Here is a 19,312-nt window from a genome sequence, read left to right on the forward strand (position 1 = left end):
CCTGCTGTAACGGGCTGGATGATAGTAGAAACCCTTCACATAATGCAATCTGTATAACTGAGAAAATTAGTTTTATAAAAATGTTAAAATTCAAATTAAATAAAAACATAATTAGAAATGTAGAAAAAAAAGAGAAAAAAAAAAAAAAAAAAAAAAAAACAGTACAAACTGGGTGCTGAGCAACTAACATCCACCACGACCATAGCTACATCCGTGTTTCCTGTTCACATTTATTTATTTTTAAAAAGCCCCCAAATCCATAAATTTACATTATATACTTAATCTCTTCTAAATAAGCCGGTAATCTGTGTCACTGAGCTGCTTCTTTAAACACAGAAAGATTCATTTTCATCCTCCTTACATAATGCTATACACAACACATAAGCCTGCTGATTTTAGAACGGCCCAGCACACGGTCATCAGTTTCACACTGCAGGCCTGCTTTAATAGACCCTGGCAGGCTTATTAAGAGCTCAGCGCAGTCACAGCTGTAGGATTTAAGATGAAAGGCAACAAGCAGCATTGATAACATTCAGTATGTGATCCAACACCAACGTCATCTGCAGACGTTTTATGTCACTGTGACAGAAACAACAACACGTTTGTTCCCTTCAACAGCAAATAATGCTTTTATTGACAGGTGAATGTGGCTGGCACATAAATGGTCCAATACAAGCTGTCTAATGTAATGGTAACGAGCAGTTCAACAATCACCTTCACAGAAATAACTGAAACATTGATCATCAGAAAAATGATAAAAAGACAACGATAAGTTAACATTCATTCGTCCATTTCCAAAAAAAATGAATATTACAAAAAACCTTCATAAAAAAAAAAAAAAATCACTGGGTCTATTTACAGATTGTGTACAGGTGTGGAGACGAGTCCTCCTGCTGCAAGACACAGAAAACAAAACTGTTAAACAAGTCTGCATACGCCACACTTAATATTTTCATCAACATTTGTACAGGTTGTATGATGCATCTACTTCTTCAAAATCTGAATGTTTTAGCTGTACAAACAACTGAACTCCATTTGTCTCCAGTAGGAGACAAATGTCTAAACTTGTGTACGGTTTATGACATTAGTGACACAGTGGCACACTCCCTCCACCTCCTTACCTATAAACGATTGAGCAGGTTGTTCTGAATGTCTTCATACACCTGGCTGTAGATTTCCTGTTTGGATTTCAAGCCATCGAGGTACACTGCAAAGAAAATGATTTAGTCATACGTTTAATGCTTTTACTCCCAACATACAGGGACGGCAAAGATGTCCTCACATAATCCAGCTGCTACATACCGATATTCAAGCCACTGTCCTCCATCTGTTTCCTGTGTTTCAGGTACATGGGCCACACGTGGCCATCGAACAGGCCGGGAGGGTCAGGGACGGTGTACTGTCTCGTACTGAAAGTGACAAAAATACAGTGAGAACTTCCACTTGAAAAGAGGAAAAACAGTATGAGTGAAATCTTTCATTGTTCACCTTCTTCTCCTCTTGCACTCCTCGTAGGGTATCGAGATGTAGTAGCACTTGTCGAAGACGTCCAGCAGGGGCCTAGAAGGCAGAAAGAAAAGTGACGCAATGATGTACAACATCTTCAGAGTCAAAGGAGTTCAGTTATGCAACTGTTCAGATGGCGCCTTATCTACACCTCTGACAGTCATCACTAGCGCACTGAACACGCAGCAGCAGCGCACTGAACAGCGTCAGAGTTGCACCTCGACAGCATCTTTCTGCTGAAGGCCTTATCTCTAACTGCAGGACCTGCCTGAGCTGGCGACGTGGGCGTCACTGAACACGACTGAGTGGTAAGCACGCTACACCAACATGTGACACGGCAGAAATCATACCGCCTAATGTGTATTTAAAAATAAATAAATAAATAATGAGAGATATAGATATATATCTATATAGATATCTCATTATTTTTTCATCATCAACCAAATGTGCTCACAGTGCGAACAATACTTCATTTATTAAAAGATATGAAAGTCTGCTTTAGACCTACGGGTAGTTGTAGAGCAGGAAGCCCTCCACAATCAGGATGTGGATCTGCTCGTCAGTGTTGGCCAAATCGGAGGAAGAAGACAAAGGGACACCGTGAGATCTGGCAAACTTCACCGGGTTCTCAATCCAGGCTTTTATCGTGTTGGTCATGGCCTCCATATCCAACGCCGTGATAACTATAAAGAAAGATTGGAGGCAAAAAAAAAAAAAAAAATGATGGAAAGAAGAGAAAAAGATTAGAACAAACCCAAGCAAACAATGTAATTTATTGGATGTGTGGTTGTTGTTTGCGAGCTACTGAAGGCTACAATAAACTTTTGATGTGCATGATTACGGTTGTGTGCAATTATGGATTGTGGAGGTAAACTATGTTAAAATGGGCAGCTATGTGGATATAAGATTAATGAGTCACTGGCAGTCTTCGGGTGAAGTCTTACCATCCCACTGTTTAAAGCCGTCCTCCCCGACTTCTATCTGATCGGGTTTCTGAAATAACAGTGACCAATAAAACACTGCTGCAACCTCACAGCTCTGAACACTTGCAGATCCCACTCACATGCCAGAGTTATTAAGGCCAAACAAGTGAGTACAGAGGGTACACAGCAAGGGGCATGCACAAAACAAAGCAAGCCGTTCACACAGGTATGCAGCTGTGACTAAACTGGGGGGGAGGGGGGAAAGGGAGCAAAACACATCATCTAATGTAGTAGTGCTTATACGGAGAGAAATAAGAAAAGACTCAATAACAAGAGAAGTTGATGTTAACAGCTATCTTAAGAAAATGTAGATGAGGAGTATAAATGGATAAATTCAAGGATGTGGGGAAGGGAAAACAAGACCGAAGCAGTGAGGCGAGACAACAAGGGAAAGACACAACTCTGGATCTAATCTGGAGAACAAAAAGTGGGGGGATGTGGTGGGGTACCCCTCAGGGAAGCCCTCCTATTTTGTTGAAATGCAAATATCACGCAGTGTCCAAAGAGGAGAAAGCAGCATGGGGAAAAAACAAAACAAGAAACCAAACAAAACAAAAAACCGAAAACAATCCACTAGCTTACACTCACCTTGAAAAAGTCATCCTGATGCACGACACAGCAGTTGGGCAAAGTCTTGATCAAGTTATTTGTCAGAGTGGTTTTACCACCATTAGTCACCCTGTAAACACAAAGGCACAGGGTGATAAAAATGCCCGCTATCACCACAGCAAAATTAATGACCTTCCGTTAGCTTTATGGCAGCGAGTATTTATGCATTATATTGAGCTTTGTTAATATTCAACATAGTAAATTTGTGTACATTATTAAAAGGAAACAAATGAAAACACAAAAACTCTGGGAGCAAGTTAAGTTTAAATGTGTTACATTTAAATATGTTGCACAAGTATAATAATAATAATAATAATAATAATAAGTGTTATGGCAACACTAAACTCAGATCTCCCTCCACTTTTGATCTGACCTCGCGGTGAATTTTCAAAAGTCCCGCTCGATTTATAACAACAAACCGACCGGACCGGATGTGACTTTGAACAGGTTTGTGGCGGGCAGCTGATAAACACGCGGCCAAAAATGATAACATCTATGAATCTGAGACAAACAATCACCATTACAAAAAACAAAAACCCTGAAGCACCAGTTTGGCAAAAACAAACCTGCACCAGCAATAACGTGAACTGCACCACACAGTGCAGTCAGAGCATCGCTGCAGCGTGACCCTGCTCCACTGTCACTGTGTTTAGTCGACTTACATCAGCCATTTTTCACGTTAACGGATAAAAGGAAACGTTAAAACCGTTGACTTGGTAGTTAAATAAATGCGATAAGCTAGCCAAACTTACCCGCCAATTCCTATAATGCACTTCATCGTCTCGCTTCTTCCGGACAGGTCTCGTTCAAACAAACAGTCACGAACAACTTTCACCAAGAACGAAAATCCCAAATTTTAAAAATAAGAATTTTAAACGATCCAAAAATACTTCCGGAAACCTTCCCTTTCGCTCTCAGCGTGTTTCTCTGTAGTACTGCGAGCGGGAGGCGCGCTAATTTATATCCAGCCCGAGCTCTACAACGTCACAGCGAACGTGGGCGTGGTGTGTTCTCGTGGTCAGGCGTGCTCGTGCTCTTTTTCCACCTCGTGCTACGTGCCGTCAGAGCCGTTCTGTGTGTACCTTTTTAGCAGCCAATCAGCTGCGGGCAGAGCGCCCAAACCCCTCGCCGGCCAATCAGAAGCTGGTAACTTTCACCCATTTCCTTATTGTTTCCTCGCTCACTGATGTCCATATGAGAGCCAGATGGTGAGGCGCTCGTACTATTCCATTCAGCATCTAATCCACCTGCAGAGTCAGCGGCCTGTGGAAAACTACCATTGATGGTGTCAAATGGATGCATAAAAATAACACTAATATTTTACAGTATGGTCATGTGCTCGGGTGAAAGTCAAATTAGGAGGAATAATAATAATTAGAACGTCATTGAACCTAGTTAGGGGTGAGAAATTAAAGGAAAAACGTGACACAGTCAGTACAACATATGATTTTCTTTAATTTGATGTTTTGACGATAGTTGTAGAAAGCGGGTACTGTTTCATTTACCTGATTTAAGATAATAAAACCATAATTATATTAATACTAAGCCATGGCAAAATGCCCACCCTCTGAAAACTGGAGTCTGGGGTTCTGCTCCCTATAAGTACTTCAGTTTTTCCTTTATTTTATCATACTTCAGTGAAATTTTAAGAACAAAATGCTGGGACCATAGTTTGTCTGCTACTAATGTTCATTAAATTAAAAGCAGCCACAGTAGATCATCTGACTCTTTGGCATGAAGAGCAATATGCTTCTTGTCTCTGACTAATTTTCAAACTGAGGTTGTTGATAATATATCATCCCAGTGAGCATCCATGTGTGAAGTGTGTCAGATGGTAAAAATGGCATGTATTTGTATAGCGCTTTAGTCAGGAGTGTGAGGGCAGTGTGAGCTCCATTGTGAGCCAGCGAGCAGCACCTACATAAAAAAAAAACTTAATTAGGACGAAGGAGAAGTCACAGGTTCAGCTGTGAAGTGGAGCATGCCTGATGTTTACTTTCTGCCACAAATGTTCTTGCTAGGTTGTGTCATAAATGAGGTAAGAGACAAATGAGTGAATATTTCGAGAGAACACGTGGAGGTTCTAGTAGATGTGAATTACAGCCTTCATAAAGTGTTGTTTATGGCCTTGATCTGTTTCCCAGTACATGTGTTTGTGTCCACGTGCACGTTGAGGCTCAACAGTCGACAGTGAACATCATAAAGTTGTGATGGGCGAGTCTTCTAGCTGTGTTGCAATTACAAGTCTTCCTAGATCCAAGAAAACGAGGAAACCTTCACATGAGTGTCGGCAGTCTTCAGCAGCTACAGGCCATCCCTGCAAGTGGGAGGGTCACACTGTAAATCCAGTGTGAGCTGGTTTGTGTAACTTTAAACTAACAATTACGACAAAGGAAACAAAAGCTCACACCAAAGAGCCATCCATGAACATAGTTATGGGACACTGTAGACCCCAGATAGTTAGGACAGTTTGTACTCTTAATATGCTACTGTGAAACTACTGTTTTATTAGCTCTGAATTTAAGGCCAAATCAATGTATTTTTTCCATATATTTTGACATATAATAGAGAATAAGGGCAGGAGATGAATTAATAACATTGGCAATGGTTTCATTAAAGTCAATATTTCAGTAGATACGAGGTAAGTTGGCTTTTCAGCATATAGCATCTTAAAATAAACATTTTTTTTAAATGTCTGTATCACTGCAGAGGCGAGGCCATAGATTAAGATATATTAGTATGGTCTGCTTTGATTCATCATGGCGTTGATTCAACAGGGTGCAGGAAACATTCTTCAGAGAATTGGGTCCATATTTATTGATAGTAGCGCACACATCCCAAATATGCTCTACTGGACTGAGATGCGGTGACTTTAAAGGCCACATGATCACAGTGAACTCACTGTAATGTTCAAGGAACCAGTTTGAGCTTCGTGACACAGTGTGGTCATACAGGTCTGGACATGGGCAGGAACAACAGACAGGTAAGCTGTTTTATTTAAACACTGCTCAAACTTTTGGCCAAAAGCATGGCAAGAAAACGTACCCCACACCACCATCACCACCAGCATGAATCATTAAAACGAGGCAGCGTGAGAGGAGTAAACAGTAATGGCCTACACCGCCAGCTATCAGCCACCTATAATGACACCTCGGCACATCTGAATAGATCCTATGATTGCAGGGTGGGACAGTGTCTCACAAACTGTTCATACCTTGGCGGTAACGACCGTTAGCTTATTAAATGATTAACAGAGGGTCAAAGATTCTCAGAAGCACCTCGAAGGGGAGAATCCCACCACGGGTTAAATGATATCTGGAACTCTCGTTTAGTTGTTTTGGAACTGAAAAGGTCTCTTAGATAGAGAGAGAGAGAGACAGAAAAAAGTCCACTTGCTCAAAAAATGACCTGGGTGACTGAGAAACCTACACAAACATCTTCTGTTGTCTAATTTTAGTAAGCCGTGGTGACCGTAACCTCAGTTTCCTGTTCTTTGCTGACAGGACTGGCACAGCATGTGCTCTTCTGCTGCTGTAACACATCTGCTTCGCATGTGCACTGAATCGGTGCCACATACGTCTCAGGGAGCAGGTATACCTAATGATGTGGCCAGTGAGTGTATATTGTACATGTAAACACTTTTCAGAACTGTCGTTGCATCACGTCACACACTACTGTTTTGGTGCTGAGAAAGAGTCGCCCTGTTACACGTTGTTCTGTGAAAAAGCCGCCACACACCCACCTCCATGTGACACCCAGGAAGTCAAGCCAATATTTGCAAACAGCTCAGAGAACATACAGTAGTTTAACACGCATGTAACCAATTTAAGCCCAGGCAGTGCTCTAAGCAACAAACAGTGAACATATGATGAGGAACAATTTATTCAGTCATATTTACAGGCAGAAACAATCATGGAAGCTTCAGGAGAGTGAAACAGTTCATATGTGAGCAAACATTTTACAGCAGGTATGGTCGGTTTATGGGTTGAAACATTACAGATTTTGTGCTTTTATAGTCAGAATGAACAGTTTATGCACGAGTGTGACTCAAATAAAAAACATAACCAAAAAGTAAAATGCTACACTGTACATTCCTTCATTTTTCCAGATTTCCCCGAAGCATTTGGTTCGACAATAGGCACTCAGTCCAACCAACAAACGACCAGCGAGAGGCGTCCCCCTCGCAGAATGAAGACGGGACGCCGCCAGGTCGGGTTTGCCAGTGAAAAACACTCTTAAAGGATCACAAAAAGAAAAGTTCAAGCTTTTTGTCCAACTTTGCCACTCTGGAAAGGCAACAGAAGAGGAGTAAAGTAAGTCGGCACTTTATAAACAGACTTTTCATTGGTCAGATTTTCTGTACCAAAAATGCATAAGAATGCCCACAACCTACAAAAACACAAGTCATACTAACAACAGCTCAAAATGCATAAATCTATCATAGTCTTAAACTACCCAAATTCAATAGTGCAAAACATACGAGCAGTTTACAGACAATCAAGTCATGAAGTCCACACAGAAGTAATCCTATGCTTCAGTCTTCCTGCTACAATAATTTGAAAAAATGGAAGACACAAAGAACCAGAGTTAAACCGTCCAGAGGTGCTGACACTGCTGATCACTGAGGACGTTTCTGAATGACCAAAACATTCACTCATTAATCTGGAATTAAATTCAGACGTATTAATTGCGACCCCGTCCGAGAGAAAGCGTCACTGCTTCATGTGCAGTTTGTCAAACTTTGTCTGCTTTATGTCTTGACTTTCATCACATCTTTACAGAATCTATACAAATTTGTTGTAGATACTTTGCACACGTGTTAGTATTACATTTATGGGAACCTGTAATATGGAGTTTAGCCAAAATATTATCTAAATACAAAGCATTCAGTGTTGTATGAAGGCTGTTTATGTGACTATGTTACACAAAATAAACAATATATTGCTTGAACTTACCTAAATAATTTTACAATCTACAGGGACTCCTGTAGATTTTCCAGTATGGGTCACAAACTGCAGTAAGCGCTCACGTTCCTGCCTTTTCTTTTAAACACTCAGGATGACTGAGGCACATAATGACACCGGGTACAGAGTAAGTGGAGGCGATCAAAGGAAACTTCACAGAGCTAAAGGACCCCCGCACCAGCAAACGTTAGCACATGTTGACATGTCAGAACAGCATATGAGAGCGCTTCAAAGGGCCTTATGATGCAGCAGCTATGAGGTAAAAAAATAAAATAAAGCATCTGATACATTGGAAAAGCCTTGTTATCTACATCTGACGCACACGACATTCACATGAACCGGCACGAATATAAATGTGAGTTTGTTCCAGTGGTCTCGTACTGACCCAGATCTCAGTTAAAGGAGCTTCAAGATTCGCTCGTGTTTTTAAACTGTCACGATTTTCAGGTAATTTTGCCCTCATTAACTTCAAGCCTGTAATCTCTGACTCGAACAACGAGGAACAAGGAGGCTCATTATAATCCAGCACGAGCTCCCTAACAGCAGATTAAAGAATGAACGAATCGAGCAGCGGTTTCAGGTTTTAAATCAAATCTGGTAACAGAGTAGTGACTTCATTTAGTGTGGCCATAAAACCCCTCTGGGATAGAGGAGGGGTGAGTTCCCAGTGGCATTATGGGACGGAGCATTTATTTTGTTTTGATCGGACAACGACGGCACAAATCGTCAGCGGGATGATGACACGAAGCTTGTGTAGACTTGCTGGACGTTCACGCTCCACTTCAGGTGAGCCCTGCACAAACAGAAAAGAGCACAAAGAACTATCATGTCTGCACAATAAAAACATGTAAGTGTTATTTTAGACAGTGCAGCTGTCTATGAGGGACAGAAAAGGCCCACACTGTGTGCTGGAAGCATTTCCTAGAGATGTGGGTCTATACTGACACAATAACATCAGACAGCTGCAGTAGATTTGTTGGTTGAACATCCATGATGTCCATCTCCCGTTCAACCACATCCCAAAGGTGCTTCACTGCACTCGAATGGTCTCCGCAGTCACCAGATCTCAATCCAGTAAACTTGTCATGTTCAAGAAACCAGTTCTGAGTTTTGTTGCACGGCACATTATCCTGTTGTAAGCACCCATATGCAGATGGGTCCATTCATGCTGACAGGCCATCCCCCACACCTCCGTCACACCAGTCTGCACCACTAATATGAGGCAGGATGGATCCATGCTCTCGTGATGTTTTTGCCACATTCTGACCCTACCAGCTGAATGTCACTGCAGAAATCTTGACAAAACACTCGCCCAGCTGACAAAACACAAGCACTGCACATTGCACAGCATACACAGTGTAGTCTATGCAGTGAGGAATGCTTGGACCGTTACACAGACCTACTCCACATATGCATAGCACAGCACAGGAGAACCACCTCAGTAGGACGAGATTCAGCTGGATATCTGCACTTGTAAAAGAGGGAGGACATGTTTGGTTATGCTAATGTTCCCATTTTGGAGCAAGAAGACAGAGGAGACGTTTTCATTAAGTATAAATCGTTTAACAGAGATGGTGCCTTACAGCATCAGGAATCAGCCACCCACAATGCAGTTTTGGAGTCTCTTTGCAAGCTGATTCAACCCACGCTCACATAATGAAGAGCGCGATGGAGCAAAGTCTCACGAACAATTAACAACTTGGTGGAAATGACCCTTAACGACTTGCTTCATTAACAGTGGGCCAATAATTCCCAGGATTATGTCTAAAGGGAGAATCCCACTAGAAATTGAATACCAAGGATTTTCCACCAGTTGTTTTTGAACTGAAAAAGGTTCTTGAATACGAGGTCCAGTTTCCTTTTCCTCAAGCGCTAAAAACTGACCCAGATAACAGAGAACGTACACAGACAATCTGCTGTGGTCCTGTTTTGGCGAGCCTGTGAGAACTGTAGCCTCGGTTTCCTGTTCACAGCTCACAGGAGCAGCAGTGTGGTCTTCTGCTGCCGTGTACCACCTGCAGTGGTTATTTCACTTACTGCTGCCTTCCTATCAGCTCACAGATGTCTGGTCATGACCTTTGACCTCTGGCATCAACAAGGCATTTTACCCACTTGTATGGGTTTAAACTTCAGCAGTTTGACTCGACTACGTCAACATGCCACAGTGTATCGAACTACTGCCACGTGATTGGGTGATTCGAAATTTGCATTAAGGCAGTTGAAGGAGTGTACCTAATGAAGTGGCCTGTATGAGTGTATGATGGGTCAGTCCTAAACTAAAAATGATCTCTTTTCAAGTAGTTTTAAAAATTGACAAGAATCTTGCTTCTGCACCTCAGTGATGTGTAGCATTAGCACACTGTCTCTCTGAGCATATCAGCCGGACAGTCACAGGTCACTACTCTATACAACCTTCAGCCACCTGGTTTCTACCAGCATGTGCTGCCACATTAGCAGCCTGTAAGGATATTATCGATTAAAACAAACAAACAAACTATCCACTGAAATTTTAGCCTGAATCAGGTTCTGTACAGGAGTTATCTACCTCAAGGACTGACAATATGACTTAAAATGAACAGTATTAACCTCTTCAGTCAGCCATATGTTGATGATAAAAACACCAAAATTGTTTGAAATCCAGGAAACTTCATCCAGAGATACAGCACAAACTGTGTAAGGCTAAAGTTTGGTGAAATATGTAAAATACCCCTAAAATCTAAAAACAAAACAAAGTTTGTTCCCTCATCACATCACTTAAATGACGTGGAAGATACAGAATATGTACGTGACCATCAGCTGGGTTAAGTTAACACAAAATATGAGATTATAAGAATCTCTGAAGTACACGAGAAACTGAGAAATGTTGTTTCACAGCTGTAACTTTAGAAAGCAGAAAAGAAGCTGCACCAGACAGAATCAAGCAAACGTAGAGAAAGAAACACTGAAGGAGAAAAGCTCAGCTAATGACAGAACCTCAGTATTTAAAGGCAGCGAAGAAGCACACATCACACGAGTACCAACTCACACCGTGCAAACTGTGAAACTGCGTCCTGCTCAGTTCTACTTTTAGCACCAAAGCAATCAGATGAATATTTTTTCAGTTTGTGACCCTGACAATGTGCAACAGACGAACCTGTCATCATAGAACATTAATCCAAAATTAGGACACATCATAGACCCAGAGTGATGTACTTCTATAAACATAAACTGGAATCTGTTGTCACGTCTGCAGAGGCTTAATGGGCGATGCGGTAAACTCGTGTGAGAGCAGAGCACCATCTTGTGGCTGAAATAAGAAGTGCAACGTTACCTTCAAATCTCCGTCCGTCTCAGAACCCTTGACCTACAATCATTGATTTTGGCCTGAAAAATAAAAGTAAAGGTAAGAGCTGTGATAACGAACTGAAACCTGATGAGCTTCTGAGTTTGTTGTCACACATTAAAATGTGGTTAGAGGACCTCTACCTCTCAGACTTTTTCACGGGCTCCTGTGGGGCTGGATGCTGTTGCTGCTGTCTCTGCTCCTGCTCAATCCTACACACACACACACACACACACACACACACACACACACACACACACACACACACACACACACACACACACAGAGAGAGAGAGTTACATACACAGAGTTATTCGATGGGAGTCTTGTGTAGCCAATTATCCACTTCTAAGTGCTTAAGCCACTCTTAATTCTGCACACAGTTATATGTATATAATAATATGCACGAGGTTGGCGCGTAATGCTATTTAAAACTGCACAAAGCTATATCTTACCTTTCCCTCCGCGCTTTAATCCTCTCCTCGTCAAATCTGAAAACGAGAGGCGCTGTTATATCCTCACATCACACAGTAAATCCTGCCATCTAAGTCCTCTTTTTAGGAACTGAGGCAATAATCTTATTTTACATTTATTCAAACAGCAGTCTTGTTCTCGGTTTGGTTTAAATGAGTAATAACTTTAAAAAAAGAAAAAAAGGATTAACCGCTGCCTGCAGGTAAAGCTCACGTTCTCCATCTAGTGGTCACAGATACTTACTGCACCACACACTCGGGGACATGGACGTGCTCCATGGGCACCATTTCTGCCAGTTCGTCCAGGCTGTGGACGTACTGGATCTTATTCATGAACTTCACACTGCAGAGGACGAGAGAAAAGCAACACAACAGTTACACAGATACACAAAAAGACAAACAATAAAAAAAATCTGCAGCAAACAGATCCACGCTGTCAAACTGATATTTTAAATGAGAAACAGATTAAAGTTATTATAGTCGCTCTGTGTCAGACCTCCCGTCTCAGGGATGTTTCCTTTCCTGCACATTACACTTCATTCTGCTCGACCCGGCTTTATACTTACTATGAAATCTTGATTTTATTGTATTATTCTGTAAAATTAACCCATTTACCCATATGGGGACATAGTTAGTAGCAACTATGTAACAAAGTAACAAGTGAGCTTAGTTTATAGACTTGACAGGACTGTCTGATCTCAAATAGCTATCAGAAAAATAAAAAGCACATCCCAAACAAGGACTCAGTTCTCGGGAGGTCAAAAGACATCGTGTGGCCTGTATCGATTAACCTTCAGGTCTTAATGGAAAACGTTCAGTGTTTGATATTCAGCTTGTTCGTATCACCTGATAAAAGGCCTCGATATAGCCAGGACGGTGCGTATAAACCACGTGGGATGAGCAATGACTAGAGACTTCAGGTTCTTCCTCAATCTGCCAGAAAACAGAAAGAAAACGTTTGTTAACAGAGCTGCATCGTTGTTCACACGTTTATGCTTTGTGTGTGTGTGCTTAAAAGTTTATTCCAATTTTATTCCCAACTGCCAAACAGGACTCAGAGCCATCGACAAGCTTTCACTGACTGACAGCTTGAGAAAACATTTATTTCTCTCCCTTTCATATCTGTCAATATCAGCATCATGTATGTGGGATGATGGAGATGAGCCAGAGTTCAGCGCTGATGTGAACATCTCCAAAAAGATCTATATAAAGAAATTCCCAATACGCTAGATATCAATCAATGTATTGAACTTTTTTCTGACCTTCTGTCGATCATTTGGTAGCATTTCTTCAGCCAGCTGATGCCAGGCATCTTGTTCCGAGGAGTTGCTCCGTTCATGTAAATAATCAGGTAATCCTCGGCAACGAGCATCTCCAGACTGCTCACCACATACCTGGAGGGCACGAGAGTTATGATTTCCTGTTGGGTGCAGTTCAAAATGTGTTGATATACAGGGCTTAAAAGTGCGAGTAAGTTGGCTCTGACTGAGAGACGCACAGGAAGAGGTTTTCCATGATGTAGTGGTAATCTGCACAGCTGCTGTCAGGCAGGTAACAAGCAGAAAACACAATGATGGCATTCAGGCCTTCGCCGTAATAACCTGAGGAGAGAGAGTTTAAGATTACTGTCATGGAAATCTTCACAACAAACCAGAGGAAACATATTGAATGTTTAAACTGAGACATTTTACTACTTCCTGAAAAACATTAAGTCATTTTTACACATGACTGGTTATAAAGAGAGCATCTCAGTTTCACCAGTTGGCAAAAAATGCATCTACAAAACATAAAATTGTGAAGACTTTGAATATCTCATCCTCTACAGTACATTATATCACCAACAATTCAGAAAACCCGGAAAAATCTCTGCATGCAGGCAACAAGGGGAAAGTTCATGATGAGCGTCAGGTGTTCAGGCGTCAGTCTGTCATGGAAATCACTGCATCCACAAATCACTGCCTGTGCACACGATCACACCATATATATATATATATATATATATATATATATATAAGGATTTTAAGGATTATTTTATTGCTAATTGAGAGCTTTTTCTGACTCTCACCTCCGTGTGTGATGACCCGAAGGTAAGGTCTGATGACCTGCATGTCGATGCGATGTTCCTGTTCTCCGATGATCACTGTTCTCCAGAGGCGTCCGTTGTTGGCATTCCCATCCTCGCCCACCTCTCCGGATCTGTCAACGGGATTTGCTTTCGCTGATGCCACCGGTGTGTCATCTGGGCACGAACAGAGTTATGCTGAATCATTTTAGTCGAAGGGAAACATTGATCATAATATGTGTAAGCTCCTTTTAAGTTAGGTTGTGTTACAGAGCCTTTCCTTTTGCAAAGTCTCTGTAAAAATCGACATGTATTAGTATGTTTAGGTTAAAGAGCACAGTGTAACTTCTCAGCTGACATTTTATGGTACGTGCATGGATACATGTAGTGAATTTTCAGCTTAAATAGCAACAAAAAACCCTTTTTGCCTAAAGTTCAGCCTCAACTAGCTTTTTGAAGCTGATGGATTAATATCAGGAGTAAAAACAGTGACCTGTTATGGATCTGCTAACCTTCCCACTCCAGGTCATTGCCATTCGTGATGAACTCGAGTGAGTCGGTTTCATCTGGAGTGTCGATGTCGTCAACGTTTATGTCCAGGTCATCCGGCGTGTCCAGGAAGTCATCTGACAACAAAGAACCTTCACTTTGATCCAGGGAGAGGTTCATCTCCGGGGCGATCAACGTACGCCTCTTCCGGTGGGATGAGGACACACCGCCGCTGCCTCCTCCTCCCGGTGAGCTCACGTTCAGGGAGGTAGGATGAGCTACAGTGAGACCAGAGGGCAGGAGGAAAGAGACTGTGATTCATGCCACACAGAGAGGGGTTTGTCATCAATAATGATCATTCGGTGACCCCCGACTTGTTGGTGTTACTTACAGGTTCTGTCATCTGTGAGACCACAGGAGGGGTCCATGTCTCCGTACTCTGGTAGTGGTCTGGTTGGAAACATGCATACACTATGTAAGCATCTAGCGCTGTGTTTGCCCAATCTATTACACGACAGAGAGGAAGTTGTGATGCTGCAGAGAGTAAAGGTTCAGCCACACAGTACAAAAACCCATCATTTTTCCTCAGCTGAGATAAATGCATCCTAAAGCACGCCCTACTTTGTAACTATGACCTCATAATAAAATGGATCCATGTGATTAGGACCGTGTTAAAAGGTCCAAGCTAGGCATGGGTGTTGTCACTAATCTGGCTAAGCGCTGAAAAGAAGAGCACGCAGAAGAGGATAGAGATGGTTATTAACTTGTCTCCGGGGAGAGACGAAGATTACAGCGCCGCCGGGCAGGGTGTGAGTCAGAGCGGATGATGGAGGGGTGGAGAAACAGTTTGCATGCAAACAAAGTGTCTGCATTTCTGCTTCTGTTTACACTCTGCACAGAAGGAGGAGAGGATGGGAGGACATCAACATCTTCCTCTTCTTCCCTCCTTGTCAAATGTGTCTAAAGCAGAAAAAGCAAGCAAATGGGGGCAAACGTGCTTGCACCTGCATGTGTTGTCTGTCGGCAATAAAACCCGAGGAACAACCGAGGAGCTGAGTGCACAGCTGTGCTCTCACTGGTTAAAAAAAACTGGGAGGAGGAGAGAGCTCTAGCGCAGTGTTGTTCAGCAGAGAGGGTCTTAGCTGCATTCCCGTGAAAGCCAACCGTCTCATCCTCCCATTCGCGGGAGGACAGTTGTGTGACAGTGCGGGCTCCTCCTGAGCCAACAATCACGCTTCAGCCCACAGAAACAGACACTGTGCCTCTATTCCCCGAGGACCCCTGCAGTGACTACTGATCCGCCACTTCCTTTGTCACAAATGAAGCTCTTTTTTTTATAGAAATGCAAACTGACGAGGGGGGCGAGCTCAAGCTCATCTGTTTATGTCTGCATTATCTCTTAAGATCAGCACGAACCACTGATGCTTACCTTACGGAGACAGCGCGGGGCTGCTTTTGTCCAAGCCGATCCTTAATGATCTTTATCTTTTACCTCACGCACCTCTGTGTTTGGGCTCATTCCCTGTCCTCTCAGCTGGTGTGAGCCAAACCGGAGCAGAGCATCACTCTGATTCTTCTTTAATAACTGACTGACCCTCCGTCTTTAACCACAACCTGCCACCATATTCCTGAACTGGTGTTGTTGATCAGCGACTGCCGTTGCGTCACATGACGTTGCCCGACACCGCTTCCAAGACGGCGCTGCACCTGCTCCCTGGCTTCCTGCCTCCCCCATCCAACAAAGGAGGAGGGAAAAGGGAGGAGGAGGAGCAGGAGGAGGAGGATGGAGCCCAGTGCTGATTTTCATCACACTTTCCTGCCACTTATTTTCTGCTCATTAAGCTCTGAATTTCAGCCACTGCTCATCAAATTCCCATAATTATAAACAATATCGCAGATCTTATCCTGTTGTGGAAAATTACCAATCAGCTGAGGATTTAAAGGAGAATAAGTGGATTTTTTTTTAAATCTTACAATCAGTTTTCATCATCACATCAACACGACCGCGCATTAGATGCCTTTAAAAAGTGGAAGGATCATACCTGGGGAAGTCTTCATCCTGCCACTCGTCTTTTACTTCCATGTTCTCCATTCGTAGAGTCGCCTCTGTGGTGCCCATCCCTCAGAGAGGAGAGCAGGGGCCTGGAGGTGTGCAGAGAGTTTTTATGAGCAATAGCACTCGCAGTCACAGACCAAAGGTGTCACACATTGCTGCACTGCAGGAACATGTGTTTTGGCCTGTATGCTGAGGGAAAAGTCAAATAATTGACTCTCTTTCATTATAATTAGGGGGCTTAAGTCACTGCAGCTCACGTGGTTTTCATCCCCCCGGCCCACCGGAGCACATGTGAGAGGCATGTGACTGGATCGGACTGAGCTCGCTTTTCTGCGCTCAGAAATCCTTCAAAAGTCAAATATGAAAATTGACTTTGGCCTCGCCTGGAATTCCACAGGCAGACGTGGAGGACAAAACTGACTCCTCTTTAAGTCTACCACACCTCTGCTTTCTCAGGCTTCCAGGCACTAACACAATTAAATAGAAAACCTGAAAAGCATGAATTAATTTGTGCTTAAGAGCTTAGAGAGAATTCTCAGTCAACTGCACGAGTCCTAAAGTTCTGCTTTCCTCATGCTTTTCCGAGCCTGTTCCACAGAGCGATGGAAGCATTTCCACTCTTGGGTTGCAGGTTGCACTTAGAAACAGAATGAAAAGGTGTGTTTAGCCACAAAAAATGTGCTGTAGTACAACCAGCCCCAGTGCGATGATGACATTCAGCAGTGCATACCGAAATAATAGCAACACTGTGATATAATCGCTAGGAGTGGTGTGGTTTTGGCAGCAGCACTTGTGGCTGTGTATGAAATGGAAGGCAGCCAAATAACTAACAAAGGAAATAATTTGTTTCCACATGTTTTGTTTTATTATGCACAAGAAAAATTCTTGTGTGGAGGCAAGCCAGCAGGCGTAAATCGCAAAATCATGTTTATAAAAAAATAAATAAACACCATGTAACTGTGAGCGGGTTGTTTCTTCCCGGTCTTCAGATGTGAACATCAATGATTTCTGCAAAGCCAATCAGCACCAAAAGGTGCAGTAAAATGGCTCCACAGCCTTTCTAGGTCACCCCAAGTGGAGCATCCAACAGAAAAGATTTCTCACATTAACGGACAATCGTGCATGCGTGTGCAAGCTGTGTGACCATGCATAAAATAAATGCAAGGATGTTAAACTCACACGAGCGGCGTGAGATCTCCCGATGTGGAGCGTCTTCTTCGTCCTCAGTCACAGATGCACAGATTTGAGGGGAGACCGCCCCGCTGCTCCACATCAACAGAAAAGCGTGGGTCAGTCTAAAATTCCTCCTCCTCTTTCTCTCTCCGTCTCTCATTCATTCGTTCGGAGTCACGCACGCGCACTTGTGCACGGACACAGTCATACACTGTCCTCGATGTCCGCGGCTCGCCAGCAGCAGGTGTCTGAGGACAGGGGGCACCTCTGTTCTGGACCCCCCTCTCCTCTCCTCCGCCTCTGGTCACCTTTGTTGGGGGAAGACTGGCCGTGAAGAGCGAGCCGACAGCCTTGCCTCTCAGCTCTTACTTCCACACCACCGAGACACAAAATTCCTTTAATGGGAACGCATCTGCTCTGGCATCGTGATCTCTCTCTATATATATATCGACCCCCCCTCTCTTCTCCCTTAATGTGGACCCAAATACCTTTGGAGAAGCTTTTTCTTCTCACCACAGTATCAATTGAAAAGCTTCTTTGGGCTTCCACTGTATTTACATTCCTCCATGGAAGTAGCTTATTTATCCCTGCAGCAACTTGGGAAAAATAAGCACCAGCCTCTGTCTCCTTTTAGTCCCATCAGATAATCCTGCTGTTGTTTTCAGTGGTGGTCTGTGTGGCTGCTGTTCCCTGGCAACAGCATCTCTCTCCATCCATAGCCTCTCTTCAGCCTCTATGCCTCCTTGCTCGTGCCTCTTTCATACCTGCTACCCCACTACATGAATTATTCAGACCCTTACTTCACTTTCTGCCAGCCAATCATATCACCCCTACAGCTTCACCGCATACTATGGCTGAAAATACTTGTTCTGCACATTCCTAAAAGGTCTCTTTTATTCTGTCCATAAGGCCTCGTGAGTAATTACCCGCGAGAAAAAGCTTTTAACAAATATTTGTGTCCCTCTTATGCATAATAAGGGTTTTCCTCTTCTTCTTTTTTTGTACGGATCCTGAGCTGATGCCTTTAAAACCCCCAAGGTCAAACGATGCTTTTTAGCATCGTGGACATAGTGCACCTTTATACGAAACGTCCAGAAGAGCTGAATATGATGGTGCTTGGTATGACTCACCCCAGGCAGCTGGGTTAACATTAGACTGTACCTCAATTATCAGAGGCACGCAACACCCGTCCAATCACCCAGCCATTCACACCCAGAGTATTAAGCAAAGCGAGAGCATTCACTCCAACGTACTTCCGTCTCCGCTAAAATTTATTTATTTACGTATATACCAATTAATCGTTCATAAAATTGGTATAACAAATAATAATTATACAAATCAGTACAAAATGTAAAACAGATAAAAAGCAGAAAAGAGAAGGAAACAAAATAAAGCAGTGCCTTTACTAAAGCATAAAACTGGAGTTAATTAGTTAAATTGACTTTTTTTAATTACAGTTTTTAAAAAAATATGATCTGTTTGTTGAAATTTAAAATAAGACCAGATCCAAAAAACTATATGTAGGGCATTAAGTTTGTGTGGGGCAAAGGAGAACATAAATATGTTAACATAAATATAAACATCCATGTCACTAGATTGTCAATTAGCATGTAAAGGTTAAATATATTATATTTCTAGCACTATTGCTAAAGTTTGTTCGCGTGTTCTCATGCCA

At 42.6% G+C, this 19,312-nt stretch overlaps 2 protein-coding genes across 3 annotated transcripts; both read right to left on the reverse strand.

Moving 5' to 3' along the window:
- Positions 1 to 610: 610 nt before the first annotated feature.
- Positions 611 to 4,131, reverse strand: mibp (muscle-specific beta 1 integrin binding protein). Its single transcript, XM_085448389.1, has 8 exons — positions 3,851 to 4,131; positions 3,078 to 3,168; positions 2,451 to 2,499; positions 2,015 to 2,189; positions 1,489 to 1,560; positions 1,303 to 1,409; positions 1,122 to 1,207; positions 611 to 893 (listed from the first exon to the last, which is right to left on the reverse strand). Exons 1-7 carry the CDS (start codon positions 3,874 to 3,876, stop codon positions 1,122 to 1,124), a joined length of 606 nt encoding a protein of 201 aa, XP_085304515.1. The 5' UTR covers positions 3,877 to 4,131; the 3' UTR covers positions 611 to 893.
- A 2,833-nt stretch (positions 4,132 to 6,964) lies between these two features.
- On the reverse strand, positions 6,965 to 18,714 carry atcaya (ATCAY kinesin light chain interacting caytaxin a). 2 transcript variants are annotated; one of them, XM_085448243.1, is made up of 13 exons: positions 17,644 to 18,714; positions 16,451 to 16,550; positions 14,800 to 14,858; positions 14,432 to 14,686; positions 13,923 to 14,096; positions 13,356 to 13,458; positions 13,120 to 13,251; positions 12,704 to 12,790; positions 12,102 to 12,200; positions 11,840 to 11,875; positions 11,528 to 11,596; positions 11,373 to 11,425; positions 6,965 to 8,855 (listed from the first exon to the last, which is right to left on the reverse strand). In XM_085448243.1, the coding sequence occupies exons 2-12, from the start codon at positions 16,525 to 16,527 to the stop codon at positions 11,392 to 11,394; spliced, it is 1,125 nt and encodes a 374-aa protein (XP_085304369.1). In that variant the 5' UTR covers positions 16,528 to 16,550; positions 17,644 to 18,714; the 3' UTR covers positions 6,965 to 8,855; positions 11,373 to 11,391. The 2 variants fall into 2 exon arrangements, with proteins under 2 accessions (XP_085304369.1, XP_085304370.1); XM_085448244.1 differs by lacking the exons at positions 16,451 to 16,550; positions 17,644 to 18,714 and adding an exon at positions 15,838 to 16,153.
- Between the last annotated feature and the right edge of the window lie 598 nt (positions 18,715 to 19,312).

This window comes from Copadichromis virginalis, linkage group LG23 (genome assembly GCF_057382275.1).
Source record: "Copadichromis virginalis isolate Kocher_CV1m ecotype Utaka linkage group LG23, C_Virginalis_male_GT1.1, whole genome shotgun sequence".
Lineage (NCBI taxonomy): Eukaryota > Metazoa > Chordata > Actinopteri > Cichliformes > Cichlidae > Copadichromis > Copadichromis virginalis.